This window comes from Saccopteryx leptura, chromosome 1, assembly GCF_036850995.1.
Source record: "Saccopteryx leptura isolate mSacLep1 chromosome 1, mSacLep1_pri_phased_curated, whole genome shotgun sequence".
NCBI classification, from domain to species: domain Eukaryota; kingdom Metazoa; phylum Chordata; class Mammalia; order Chiroptera; family Emballonuridae; genus Saccopteryx; species Saccopteryx leptura.
In genome coordinates, this window is record NC_089503.1 from 256,577,446 (window position 1) to 256,590,587 (window position 13,142).

Below are 13,142 nucleotides of genomic sequence, written 5' to 3' on the forward strand. Positions count from 1 at the left end.
GGGCCATCCTTGCTCCAATGGAGCCTTGGCTGTGGGAGGGACAGAGAGAGACAGAGAGGAAGGAGAGGGGGAGGGGTGGAGAAGCAGATGGGCGCTTCTCCTGTGTGCCCTGGCCGGGAATCGAACCCGGCACTGCTGCACGCCAGGCCGACGCTCTACCACTGAGCCAACCGGCCAGGGCCTATTTTTTAATTGATTGATTTTAGAGAGAGTGGAGAGGGAGAGAAAGAGTGAAACATCGATTTGTTGTTCCACTTTTTTATTCATTGGTTGACTCTTGTATGTGCCCTGACCCAGGTGACACTTTAACCAACTGAGCTATCTGGCCACAGCTCCCTTTTATTTTTTTATTTTTTGGTAGTATTTATCACAACTACAATTTTACATTTGTTTCTAGGTTTGTCTCATCTTCTAGCTTTGGTCTTCAAGAGGGCAGAGACAGCCTGACCTGTGGTGGCGCAGTGGATAATGTGTCGACGTGGACTGCTGAGGTCACCGATTTGAAACCCTGGGCTTGCCCTGTCAAGGCACATATGGGAGTTGATGCTTCCTGCTCCTCCCCCACTTCTCTCTCTCTCTCCCACTCCCTCTCTCTCTTTCCTCTAAAATGATTAAATAAATAATTAAAAAAAAAAAGAGGGCAGACACAAGTCTAGCAGATGATTACAACTTAGTTTTGTGAATATATGATGCCTTTGCAACTTTCCTTTGAGGTAGATCCTTCTAACGTCCATTTTTTACAAATCTGTAAACAGGCTCAGAGACTATTGTCCTGCAGGAGAGTCAATAGGAGACAGTTCTAGTCGTGTTCCTATCCTGAGATCCTCTCCCGCCTTTGCTGTATGCAGGGGTGGGAGGGACGGGCGTCCTGTTCTGTCTTGGTTGAACTGTGAAAGGGCCTGGCCACAGGTCGGACCACCCCAGAAACAGCATCTAAACCGGTTTGCCCGGTTCCAGGAACTTGGGCGAGGTGCCCGCCAGAGGGGGTAAGATGCCAGACTCAGTCTAGCAGCCAGCCCGGTGGGGCAGGAACTTGATCTCCGCAAGGAAATTAAAGTCTCAGGCTGAGTCACTGGCCAGGGTGGGGGTGGGGATGGGGTGTTGGCAATCTGGGTGTCAATCGCAAGTGGGCGGAGCATGCAAATTAACCCGCCTCCAGTTCTTCTCCCCTTGCCGGCCCCGCCTCCCGCTCTACGCATGGAAAAATTTGCAAAATCTCGCAGTGTAATAGGCGGCCTAGGCCACGCCCCTCGCCCCCAACCCGATCCCTTCTGATTTTTCCTAAATCTTCAGAGCTTGGAAGCGACCCCAACTTCACAAATGCGGGGCAGGATTTAGGAGCCACATGGGGAGGCTGAGACCACGCTGGGGGCGTCCGGGGTTGGGGGTGGGTTGAGAATCTGGGAAAAAGTGGAAGGGAAATGGGGATTGCCGAAGTTTGACGCCCCTACCTAGCAAAGGAGGATGTTGAAGCCGCCGACGTCTCCAGGGGAAATTGTGACAAGTTTTCAATTTTGCCTATTCTGATGGGTGAAATCAGATCTCGGGGAGGAGTATATCTTAAGGGGATGTGCGTGTGTGAGGTGCTGGTCAGTATCCCACTGCACTGTCTCCAGCCCCCACTCCCCAGCACCTCTCGCCTGTGGCCCGCACCGGAAACGCCCAAGCGGCTCCGGCGGGAGTAGGCCAAGCCGCTTCCCATGGAAGGAAGGGCTGGCGGTTCCTGTGACAGGATGCACAGTGAGGCCTCCTCCCCAGAGGCCGGCGACTTCCTGGGGCTGGGCCAGGTTCTCGGGGAGTTGCTTCTGTGCGAACACATTGAGCTACCGTTGTGGTGTGGGGCTTCAGTCCCTCTACGTTCCACTAAGGAATTCTGGGTCAGGCCTCCAAGTAGGTGGTGCTAAATCTCCCACTTCTGGGAATCAAGAGGCCACGGAGGCTAGCTAGGCTAGATTCCCCCCGGGGTAGGGTGGAGGGTGGAAAAGGCTGGAGGCAACGTGGGGTGGGGGGACTAGGGTGAGTCTGCTCCTCCTCTGCATACTCCTCCTTCCACGTCCCCGCCTCTGTGTCAGATCCCCCTGGGTCATGGGAAGTCCGCGGTGGAAATCAAGCCGTCCGGGGGTGGGGCGGGTGCTTTTCCGTACTCCCTGCCACCCTCTCCCCATACCTGCGACTTCTTTGTTCTCCCAACAGCCCCTCTCCTGGGCCAGTGCTGAGTGAATTATGAGGACTTTCTCCCCTGGGGTGGCTAACCTGGAGCTGGCATGGGGCCAAAGCAAGTAACAAGATCTCCCACAAGCATTTCTAAACTTACAACCTCGTCATGGGGAAGCTGTTTAAAGGCCGACTCCACAGATGAGGAAACGAGCTATCAGCTTACCTGTCTGAGCGGCACAATTTCACAGCTAGAGATTGGTACACCGCATAAAGAGCACTAAAGCTTACCTGCTCAGCTTCCTGGACCCCCCCCCCCCCCCGCCAGAGCTGATTTAATTGGTCAAGTGCGGCGGGGAGGGGGGCTTCTGCCCTCGTTCAAAGTTTAGAAAGGAGGCGTGGTTCCCCAAATACGCATGGGGCACTGTCCCCAGCAGTATCCCCCCTCAAACGTCTTAACTCCGAAAGTTCCCCCCCCCCCCAGGCTTGTAGGTTAATTTTTCAGGAACCCACACACGTCGGAGGCTTAAGGACTCCGAAAACCCAAGTCACCCAGCACTGAAGAGTTCCGATGGAGAACAGGGGGCCCAGTCCCCTTTCGCTCACGTGGAAGCAGATCAGACAGGTTTTGGCGGCCATAACAAGCTGCCTACCCCAGCAACTGACCCCTTAACCCCGGCCCTCCCTCACCTGGGAAGAAAACTAAACAGCCGACTTTTTATTCAAATAGTCTTTATTTTCGTATCTGGCGACTCTCGCAAAATGCCAGATAAGAGTTAAACAGGGCCCACCAGAGTAAACAGACCCACAGAGCGTCCTCGCTAGAATCTCCATCTCCCCAATTTGGCCCAGTCTCACCAGCAACTGGTCCCACCTCATCCTTACAGCGATCTGAACACCCCCTATCCCCATTTTTGTGACTCAGACCAAGATCTTCTGGGTTGTGTCTGAGGGAGGGTCACGACCCCACCTTGAATACACCAAATGAGAAAAAATTTAACTTAAATTAGACCCAGCATCCCCCTCCCCCGAAGGCATAGGGGCCCAAGGGGGGAAACACACGGGGTCTAAGTGACTCAGGCAACCCTTCTCCTAGGCCCCACACCCACGCAAGGCAACAGGAAGCTCCTCACGTCTGCCCCATGACGCAACCTGACCGCTTGCATCAGTATGTCATTGGAGGATGAAGAAGAGTGCCTAGAATGCTCTGACTTGGGAACGAAAACACCAACTATAGGAAAACCTTGAAAGGACAGCACAGCCCTCAGTAAAAAAAAAATAAGTCCGACCCTGAGGAATTTCAGGAACCAAGCCTCCCTCTCCCAGTCTCAAAAGGAGATGGAAATGTTATGTCCCCGTCGGTTAAGACAGCACCTGTGGGCGCGGCAGGTCTCGGAGGAAGGTGCCTGCACCCCCGCTGGCTTCTTGGCGCCGCCGCTGCAAACGGGTGGCGAGGACTCCCCAGGGGCATAGTCCCTCTCCAGTCCTCTCATCAGCCCGGGCCGCGGCTCCTCTCCACCGTTTCATGGGCGATCCCGCAGAGGGTGGCCTGGCCTCTTGTCTGTGCACTCGGGCCGACGGTTCGGTCCGCGTTCTTGGCTCCGGCAGCGCCGTCAGAAAGCCACCACGGCCCGCACGAGCACGTTCAGCATGCTGTCCGCTGGCCGGCAGATCGGCTTAGCCTCGCATGCCGGCGGTGGTGGCACCGTCGGGGGGGCGGCGGGGCTGCAGTTCAGGAGGCCGGTGAAGCGCCTCTGTAGGACACGCGCCAGATTGGGGAAGGCGCCCTCCGCTTGCGAGGGAGGAGGCTGTAGCCTATCGGAGGCCTCCGAAGACTCCCCTTCCCCCGCGTCCTCTTTATCTAGACGGGCTTTTTTATTCGGGACCAGTCCAGCGTCCCCGCCATCGCTCAGGCTGCTGTTCCGCCGCTTGCGGCTGACTTTGGCAGGACGCGGGACACAGCGGGCAGGGGTCTCCTCGGCTCTCGGCGCCTCCTGCGTGTCCATAGACTCCAGGCAGGGTTGTTTACCGTCGGGGGGCGCTACCTCCGCTTCCTGCGGTGGTTGCAGACGAGGGTCAGGGGAGCGGGCGGGCGGCGAGGGCATCTCGGGCTGCTCGTGGGCTTCCACCTTGGCAGAGAGATAGAGCTCCCGGGCGCTACGCATGACCAGCGACAACTGCAGACTCCGATGCAGCCGCAGCCCTCCGCGCTGCATGCGCGAATGGTATATCTTCCACACCGACAGGGTCATGATGCGTTGCGCCTCCTTCTGCACCTCCATAGCGACTTGACGTTGGGAACTCCCCTGCTGAGCAGGTGCACTCTAAGCAACGCACTCAATCACGCTTTTCTCGGCAAAACAACTAACCCGTAATGCAACTAGAAAGCTCTGCCCCGGCGCCCGCCACGGGGGCTCATTTGTACCCGGAGTAACGTCACGGAGACACCCCGCCCAATCAGAGCGCCGCATCGGGCTTTCCACCCCCGTCCCGGCCTAAGACGCCTTAAAGCGACAGGGTGGAATTTACCGGACGGACAAAAGGGACACGAGCCGGGACGATGAGAAGCGTTCTCCAGTCCACTGTTAGTTCTTGGGGTGGTTTCCTTTCTCAGTCCTCCCTGCCACGCACCTGCCCGCCAGCCCAGGGGAGCAGGCTCAGGGGCTCAGAGCCTACCCACGTGCTCGAGTTTGCATGCCTCAGCAGGTCGTAGGCGGCTAGTTTCCCTTTGCACCGGGGAATACCCGGGTTCGAACCCGTACATCTCCCGTCGGTACAAATTCCAGGCGTCACATTAGTGTTTTTGAACCAATAACGATGGTAAAACTTAAGTGTTTACTACGTGCCAAGAGATGTTAAAGACTATACTTTCATAAATGTCTTACTGATACCTCACCTCCACTCCGCGGAGGGTACTGTTTTTATACCTGATTTCTTCACGTGGAGAAACGCAGGCGGACTGACTAGTCTAATATTTGCTAAACGAACAAATGGACCAACTGCACTGAAAGGAGGCCAATGGAACTTCCAGCAATACAGTATCTAGCGTAGGCCAGCCTTTCTCGCTCTCCTTGTCCGTAAGCGGTAAGGAGGAAGGCAAGCTGAGTGGTTCCAGGGCAAAGCTGCCCGCTCCACGGGCGGCGGAAGTCTGCAGACATCAGCGCAGCCCGTCCTGCCATCTCAGCTCTCCTCACTGAGAATCTTCCCAGTTTCCTTACGCACAAGGGCCACGGATGGGTTTGGCGCTCTCAAGGTGGAGGATCTGGCCGTACCACACCCGGGTGAACACCGGGGTGCCGCCACTTAACGCGGCAGTGCTCCGCCTCTGCACCCCGGGAGGCGCGGTTGCGGTAAGAGCCGAAAACTGAGCAACGTAGAGAAAAAAAACATCGGCCCCGCCCTCCCTCACGCACTAGCTCTGCTAGAAAACCTATTTCTGTTCCTCAAAAAAAACCTGCAAAATTGTTTCAATGGCTCTACTCATTCGTGGCGCGGGCCCTTTAAGAGGAGGCTCTGCCCACCGGACGGGAGAGCAGAGCCTTCCCGCTTCATTTTCCCGGCAACATCCTGCACTAAATTTGGAAGTAATGACGTAGGGCAGGCGCCAGAGACGCTTCCGGCTGCCCATATAAGGACAGGGGTCGGGATCTCCATACGAAGCTATGGCTGGCCTTTTCCGGGTGGGCGGATGTAGGTGGGGCCTTGGCTTCCCTATAGGCCTCTTTCGTTTCCAACCTCTCCCTGCAACTAACGCTAGTAGGAGCCCCCCGGCTTCCGGGACCAGCCGTGTATAGCAGGGCCGGCGACAGTTTCGCTTCCCGGGAGGCCAGGAAGGGGTGACGCCTCTCCAGGATGCTCTCCGTGGGCGGGTGACGTTAGGGTTCCCACTGATGTTATCTCCTAGAGACCCTACACAAAGACCTTGCCAACACTAGGGGCGACTCGTTGAGGACCCCTTCACCCGTTTCCCCACAGTTACTTCTCTCAACAAGGTCTCCTCGCAGATATTACCGCTCCTTCCCTCAAAAATTCTCTCATGCACACTTGGAAGACGCTTAGGTCCCGCCCATAGGGATTCTTCCCTAAAATACCCTATTCAGCTGTCCCCATTCTGCAACCTTTCCTGCCACATACTGTGGTGACCGGCTGAGAATGTCCCATCCCACCCTACCCCGCACCACGGACACTCCACAATGATATCCCAGCCCAGGTTATTATCTCTCTCTTTCTCTTTAATTTTTTATTGATTTTTACAGAGAGAGGAAAGGGAGAGATAAATATCGATGTACTGTCCGACTTATTTGTGCATTCATTAGTTGATTCTTTTGTTTTTAATTGATTGATTTAAGAGAGCGAGCGGGCGGAGCGTTCATTTGTTGTTCCACCTAGTTGTGCGTCCATTGGTCTCTAACCGTCTGTGCCCTGGCCGGAAATCGAACCCGCAACCTTGATATATCTGGACGACGCTGTAACCAACTGAGCTACGGGCCAAGTACTATACTAATACTCCACACAGCAACTCTTGACACACACAGGGGTGACTTCGGATGACTTTTTCAGAGATCTCGACTACCCTTCAGAGGGAGATCACGATCTCATTCAGGCTATCGTTTCCCCCGCACCGCTCAAAAAAGTGCTTTCCCGAAGATCCCGCAAAGAACCTCCCTCTGTAACAGACCCCTTTGAGCCCTCCCAGACGGAGACCGCTCACGCAGAGGACTCTTCAAGAGACAACCCTCAGAGCCACCACCACACCTCCCTCCCGCGACACCCCCAGGCTTGCATCCAGTGAGATTCCATCTTCCTGGAGCATCTCCGGGGCGCCCACCAATGTCCACCCCGCCCCAGAGTGACCTTGATTTGTCCCTCCTCCACAGGAAAAGAGAGGAGGGGTGTTCAGCAGAACTACTCACAGAATGCCCGCATTTCACCCCGCCCGTCGGGAGGTGGAGACGACCACCTCTCCCCCGAGCCTTCCCAAACCTTCCCTTCCCGTCCCGACCCTGGGTTGGGACGATCTCCCAGGACAGGTTATAGATACAGGCTCAGGGTGTCCGTTAAGAGAATCTATGAATCGAACGAGTCCCTTCCTCAGCCACAATCTCGTCTGCTTCCAGGGAGGCTATTATTATTTACATTGCGCTGAAGGGAAAACTGAGGTTGCGTTGCAAGAATTCGAGGGGCCTAGGTCTCGACCCCAGAGATTCCGAGTTCAACTCTAGTCGGGCCACATAGAACTATGGCAAGAGTTGCGGCGGCAGGATACACTGACACGAAGGGAAAGGGTATGCGCACAGAAAGCCGTCTCTGCTCACAACCAAGATGGCCGCGGAGGGGGCGGTAGTTCCGCACTTACGGCCTCCGAAGTATCTCTTTCTCCTGGAAGTCCCGCTCTCGATGGTGGCATGGGTCACGTGACGGGGCGGGGCTGGCGCGTTCTTCACGACTGGGAGGAAACCAGCTAGCAAGGCTCAGAGAGGAGGGGACTCGCCTCCAAGAGGGGGGGTGGTGACATGTCTTTCGAAGACCCGTTTTTTGTAGTCCGAGGGTGAGTGACAATGATGGGGGAGGGCAGAAGGTGCTCGGGCCCCTGCCACCCAGTGCCCGGATGCGACCCGCAGCATGCCAGGCGGACCGAGGGTCCGCGGGTCGGGATCGCCCTGTGGCCGAGTGGGAGAGGTACGCAGGGGGATGTGGGGGTCCTTTGAACACACACACCCCCATTTGGAGACGCAGCGGCTGGCTGAAGGCCCACCTGCCCCAAGCCGCATCCGCTGTGCCCTTGCCTGCAGTGAGGTGCAGAAGGCGGTGAACACAGCTCTTGGGCTGTACCAGCGTTGGTGCGAGCTCCTGCAGGAAGGTGCCGCGGTCGGACGCGAGGAGCTGGATTGGACAACCAATGAGCTGCGGAATGGTCTGCGCAGCATCGAGTGGGACCTCGAGGACCTGGAAGAGACCATCGATATCCTGGGGGGTTGGAGGGCGGCCTGGGAAAGCCCATTGCAGTGGCAGGGGGAGCTGGGAGGCTGGACACCAGGGAGGGGTTGAAGGCTTTGAGTCAGAGGAGGGACTTGTGTCTGGCTGTGGCCTTGACTCCTGACTTGTGGCCTACGCATAGTGGAAGCCAACCCAGGCAAGTTCAAGCTCCCAGCTGGAGACCTGCAGGAGAGGAAGGTGTTTGTGGGGCGGATGCGGGAGACAGTCCAGGTGAGATAAGGTTCCGATGGGATGAGGGTGGGGATGTGGGGGTGTCTTTACACTCTGATACTGTTCTCACCCCCAGGAAATGAAAGACTATATGGCCAGCCCAGCAGCTGTAGCCTTCATGGAGAGAAATAATAGAGAGGTAAGGCATCCTGACCCAACATCCTCACCTGAAAGATCATTTGGCTGACCCTGTCCTCTGGGTGTGTTCACTTGTTTCCTGGGAAAGTGTATTTATGTCTGTACCATATGTGTCAGTGCTCATCCTTTCTGTGTGCAGTTCTCTTGGCTGTCTACATGCCTGCTTTCTGTGTGTGCACACCTGAGCCCTCACTGATTGTGTACGCCTTTCTGCCTTCTGGAGTTCTATACTGGTTTACCAGGATGGGTGGGTTGGTCTCTGTAACTACCCCTTTTCTTTGTTCTCTGTGCTACTGTTTCCAGCATATATGCCTACCTTTTTTTTTTCCTTCTTTGTTCACACTTGACCTATCTGAGCATGTGAACTTGGCCTCTGAGTGTATTCTGTCTGCCTTGTGCATGCACAGCCTTTCCTTCTGTGGGTGTGCTTGCTTTGTGTGTGCCTGCTCATTCCTTTTGTGTGCATGCTCCCTGCTGCCTGTCTGTACACCTTTCCCCCTCTGTATTGTATGCTCATTCTTTGCATGTTGTGAAACCACCAGCCTCGTCCTGTCCCGTCATAAGTCCATATGGGGTCTAGGAGGTTGGGAGAGCTGAGGCCCACACTGGCTTGGAGTCCTGTAGCAGTGTCCATGTGCCTTCCTGGTGTGCTGCTTTGGGAATTAAAATCCAGATTCTTACATACACCTGTTTAAATGGGAATACATGTTCTTCATGGATTAATTTATTTCCTCATTCCAGTGGTTTTTCTTATTTTATAGGTGAGAAAACATGCACAGGGAGGTCAGTTGGTTTGGCCTTGGGGTCAGTCACCTTGCTAGTAAGAGGGTCTGGGAAACACAGGCCATCCCATTTCAGAGACTGCCTTACTGACTAACGAGTCTAGATTTGCCTGTGTATGGCTATATGGTGAGTGGGTGTCCCTCCCTGAGCCTGTGGTCTGTGCCCCCCACCCCAGATGCTGACGGGCAAGCCAGTTGTTGAGAAGTCATCTAGTGACCTGCTGGATGCCAGCATGGTCTCAGCCACCTCTCGCTACATTGAGGAGCAGCAGGTCACACAGCAGGTTTGTGTCGGTGGTCGGAGCCATGGGCTGGAAGACCCTGGGGACAGCTCAGGGCTCTCTGGTGACAGCAGTTCTCACATCTCCAACCTGCAGTTGATCATGGACCAACAGGACCAACAGCTGGAAATGGTGTCTGGGAGCATCAGGGTTCTGAAACACATGTCTGGCCGTGTTGGGGAAGAGCTGGATGAGCAGGGCATGTGAGGCCAGGACCCCCAGGGTGGGCCGGGAGCCTGAGGCTGGCTGCTCAGGGGGACCCTTTGAGGGCTGACACCATCTTGGTCTTGGCAGCATGCTGGATGCCTTTGTTCATGAAATGGAGCACACTCAGTCCCGGATGGATGGGGTTCTCAGGAAGATGGCCAAAGTATCCCACATGACAAGTGGTGAGTTCCCTGGGGGAAGCAATTTGGAGGGTGGAGGACGTGGGATGGTACCACTTCCCCTATGACTTCTGATCCTCTCACCCCCAGATCGCCGACAGTGGTGTGCAATTGTGGTGCTATTGGGGGTGCTTCTTCTGGTTCTCATCCTGCTCTTCTCTCTCTGACCCTGGCCCTCCCCAGGGTGCTGATCCCTCAAACTGGGGGAGCTGGCCTGGGGAGATGGAGGTCATGCCTGGGGAGCTGTCCCAGGGCTCTCATGCAGAGCCAGTGGGACCCTCAGGGCCCTGAGTTGAAGCCCCTACTACTGGTCCTCTCTCAGTTGTGCTTAGGGAGTGGTGGAGGTATGGGGACCTCAGACACACCCTGCCTAGTTTCTGTTTCCCACAGCCAATTGTTTATCCCTGTGCCTTCTACATGTGCCAACTTAGAAATAAAATTCCAGCCTTTTTTATACATATTTATATCATATGGTATGTGGACTCAAAACTTGTGGCTGCTTTCTGAGTGGGAATGCTAATTCTAAGCCCTGTTTGCATGCACTGTGGCCCAGATGTGATGTGTGTGTGTATGTGTACATGTTGGAGATTTCAGTGGTCACTGTTGGATACAGAAAAAACTCTTCTGGTTTATTTCTTGTTTTTTGTGATGGATGATTTTATTATCATTGAAAATTTCAAGCCATGAACTTTTCTTGAACTTTTGAAGTTCAATCTAAACATCTTTTGCCAAGGTAGGTAAATGCCTTAGCCATGGAGCTGAGTGATCACTTTTGAGGGGCCACTGAGTAACACTGGGCTCCACTGCAGACTTGGTTTCTTATTCCATCTGATGCATCAGTCTAACAATGCAGCATTTGTAAATATAAGGGCTTTGCCAGAGCCTTCCTGAATACAAAATTATTCCTGTAAACTGGATAAACTTTATTTTAAAAAAATTATTGATGTGGTACAGTGGATAGAGCATCGGACTGGGATGCGGAGGACCCAGGTTCGAGACCCCAAGTTCGCCAGCTTGAGCGCGGGCTCATCTGGTTTGAGCAAAGGTCACTAGCTTGGACCCAAGGTCGCTGGCTTGAGCAAGGGGTTACTCCGTCTGCTGAAGGCCCACAGTCAAGGCACATATGAGAAAGCAATCACTGAACCACTAAGGTGTCACAACGAAAAACTAATGATTGATGCTTCTCATCTCTCTCCGTTCCTGTCTGTTCCTATCTCTGACTCTCTGTAAAAAAAAAAAAAAAAATTATTGATTTTAGTGAGAGAGGAAGGAAGAGAGAGGGAGGAAAGAGGTAAGAAACATCAATTTATAGTTGCTTCACTTTATTTATTTATTTATTTTGTATTTTTCTGAAGCTGGAAATGGGGAGGCAGTCAGACACTCCCGCATGCGCCCGACCGGGATCCACCCGGCACGCCCACCAGGGGGCGATGCTCTGCCCGTCTGGGGCGTCGCTCTGTGCGACCAGAGCCACTCTAGCGCCTAGGGCAGAGGCTATGGAGCCATCCCCAGCGCCCAGGCCATCCTTGCTCCAGTGGAGCCTCGGCTGTGGGAGAGGAAGAGAGAGACAGAGAGGAAGGAGAGGGGGAGGGGTGGAGAAGCAGATGGGTGCCTCTCCTGTGTGCCCTGGCCGTGAATCGAACCCGGGACTTCCGCACGCCAGGCCGACGCTCTACCACTGAGCCAACTGACCAGGGCTACTATAGTTGCTTCACTTTAGTTGTTTATTGCTTCTCATATGTGCCTTGATGAGGGGCGGGCTCAAGCCAAACCAATGATGCCTTGCTCAATCCAACGATGCTGGGCTCAAGCCAGCAACCTTGGGATCATGTTGATGATGCCTCGCTAAAGCTAGCAACCCTGTGCTCAAACTGGTGACCTCGGGTTTTTTTGTTTTGTTTTGTTTTGTTTTTACCTTGGGGTTTTAAACTGGGGACTTAAGTGTTCTGGGTCAATGCTCTATCCACTGCACCAGCACTGATCAGGTATGCTGGGTGAACTTTTTTAGTGCTGTAAACCTTAGGTTATCATTAGATGTTTCCATCCCCAACATTAGGTAATCAGGCATGGGAACCACACAGTTCACTCACTCATATATGTGTTATAAAGTGCTGTATGTTACAAGGATATTATTCCATCAAGCCAATTTGTCAAAATCTTAAAAAGAACCAGATATATACAGATTCTTCTTTTATGCTATGGTTTGGGTTCTTTTGATCCAGTCTATATTTCGTTCTAATCTTTTTGGGGTTAAAATATGTGCTTCTGGCCATCAGATGGAGCAGAGTCACCTCTGGATTTTTGTTGGCAATGCTGTTGGTCCTCAAAACCCTTTCTGGCAGCTGAAGCTGGACTTCAGGACTCCAGAGAGGCTGGTCTTACTGAAACATAACCAGGTCATCCTGTGAGTTGTAGGATAGTTGACCTTTGAACAACTCAGGTTTGAACTGTGCAGGTCTATTTATATGCAAAATTTTTGGTGTGTGACAGAAAGAGACAGAGAGGGACAGATAGGGACAGACAGAAAGGGAGAGAGATGAGAAGCATTAATTCTTTGTTGTGGCATCTTAGTTCATTGATTGCTTTCTCATATGTGCCTTGACTGGGAGGCTACAGCAGACCGAATGGCCCCTTGCTCAAGCCAGTGACCTTGGGCTCAAGCTGGTAAACCCACGCTCAGGGTTTCGAACCTGGGACCTCCGTGTCCCAGTCCAATGCTCTATGCACTGTGCCACCGCCTGGTCAGGCATATGCCAATTTATTTTTATTTTAATTTTCCAAGTGAGAGGAGGGGAGATAGAGACAAACTCCTGCATGCTCCCAGACTGGAATCCACCCAGCAACCCCCATCTGGGGTCATGCTTGCAACCGAGCTATTTTTAGTGCCTGAGGCGGAGGCTTCATGGAGCCATCCTTAGCACCTGGGGCCCAATGTGGTCAAACCAATTGAGCCATGGCTGTGGCGGGAGGATGAAGCAGATGGTCACCTTTCCTGTGTGACCTGACTAGGAATTGAACCCAGGACATCCAGACGCTGACCTGATGCTCTACCACTGAGCCAACTGGCTAGGGCCTTTATGCCAATTTTTAAATTTTTTTTAAATTTTAAACAGTATATTTTATTTAACCCCAAAGTTCCCAAATACTGCCATCTCAACATGTAATCAACATAAAAATTATTATTATTATTTTTT

The 13,142-nt window shown here is 53.6% G+C and overlaps 2 protein-coding genes across 2 annotated transcripts; one reads left to right on the forward strand and one right to left on the reverse strand.

Moving 5' to 3' along the window:
- Positions 1-2,869: 2,869 nt before the first annotated feature.
- IER2 (immediate early response 2) lies at positions 2,870-5,095 on the reverse strand. The gene has a single exon (XM_066347737.1). The coding sequence runs from the start codon at positions 4,434-4,436 to the stop codon at positions 3,768-3,770; it is 669 nt and encodes a 222-aa protein (XP_066203834.1). The 5' UTR covers positions 4,437-5,095; the 3' UTR covers positions 2,870-3,767.
- A 1,313-nt stretch (positions 5,096-6,408) lies between these two features.
- On the forward strand, positions 6,409-10,406 carry STX10 (syntaxin 10). The gene is made up of 8 exons (XM_066347724.1): positions 6,409-7,702; positions 7,947-8,128; positions 8,279-8,361; positions 8,438-8,500; positions 9,458-9,565; positions 9,659-9,765; positions 9,857-9,951; positions 10,039-10,406. The coding sequence occupies exons 1-8, from the start codon at positions 7,668-7,670 to the stop codon at positions 10,113-10,115; spliced, it is 750 nt and encodes a 249-aa protein (XP_066203821.1). The 5' UTR covers positions 6,409-7,667; the 3' UTR covers positions 10,116-10,406.
- Positions 10,407-13,142: the final 2,736 nt, after the last annotated feature.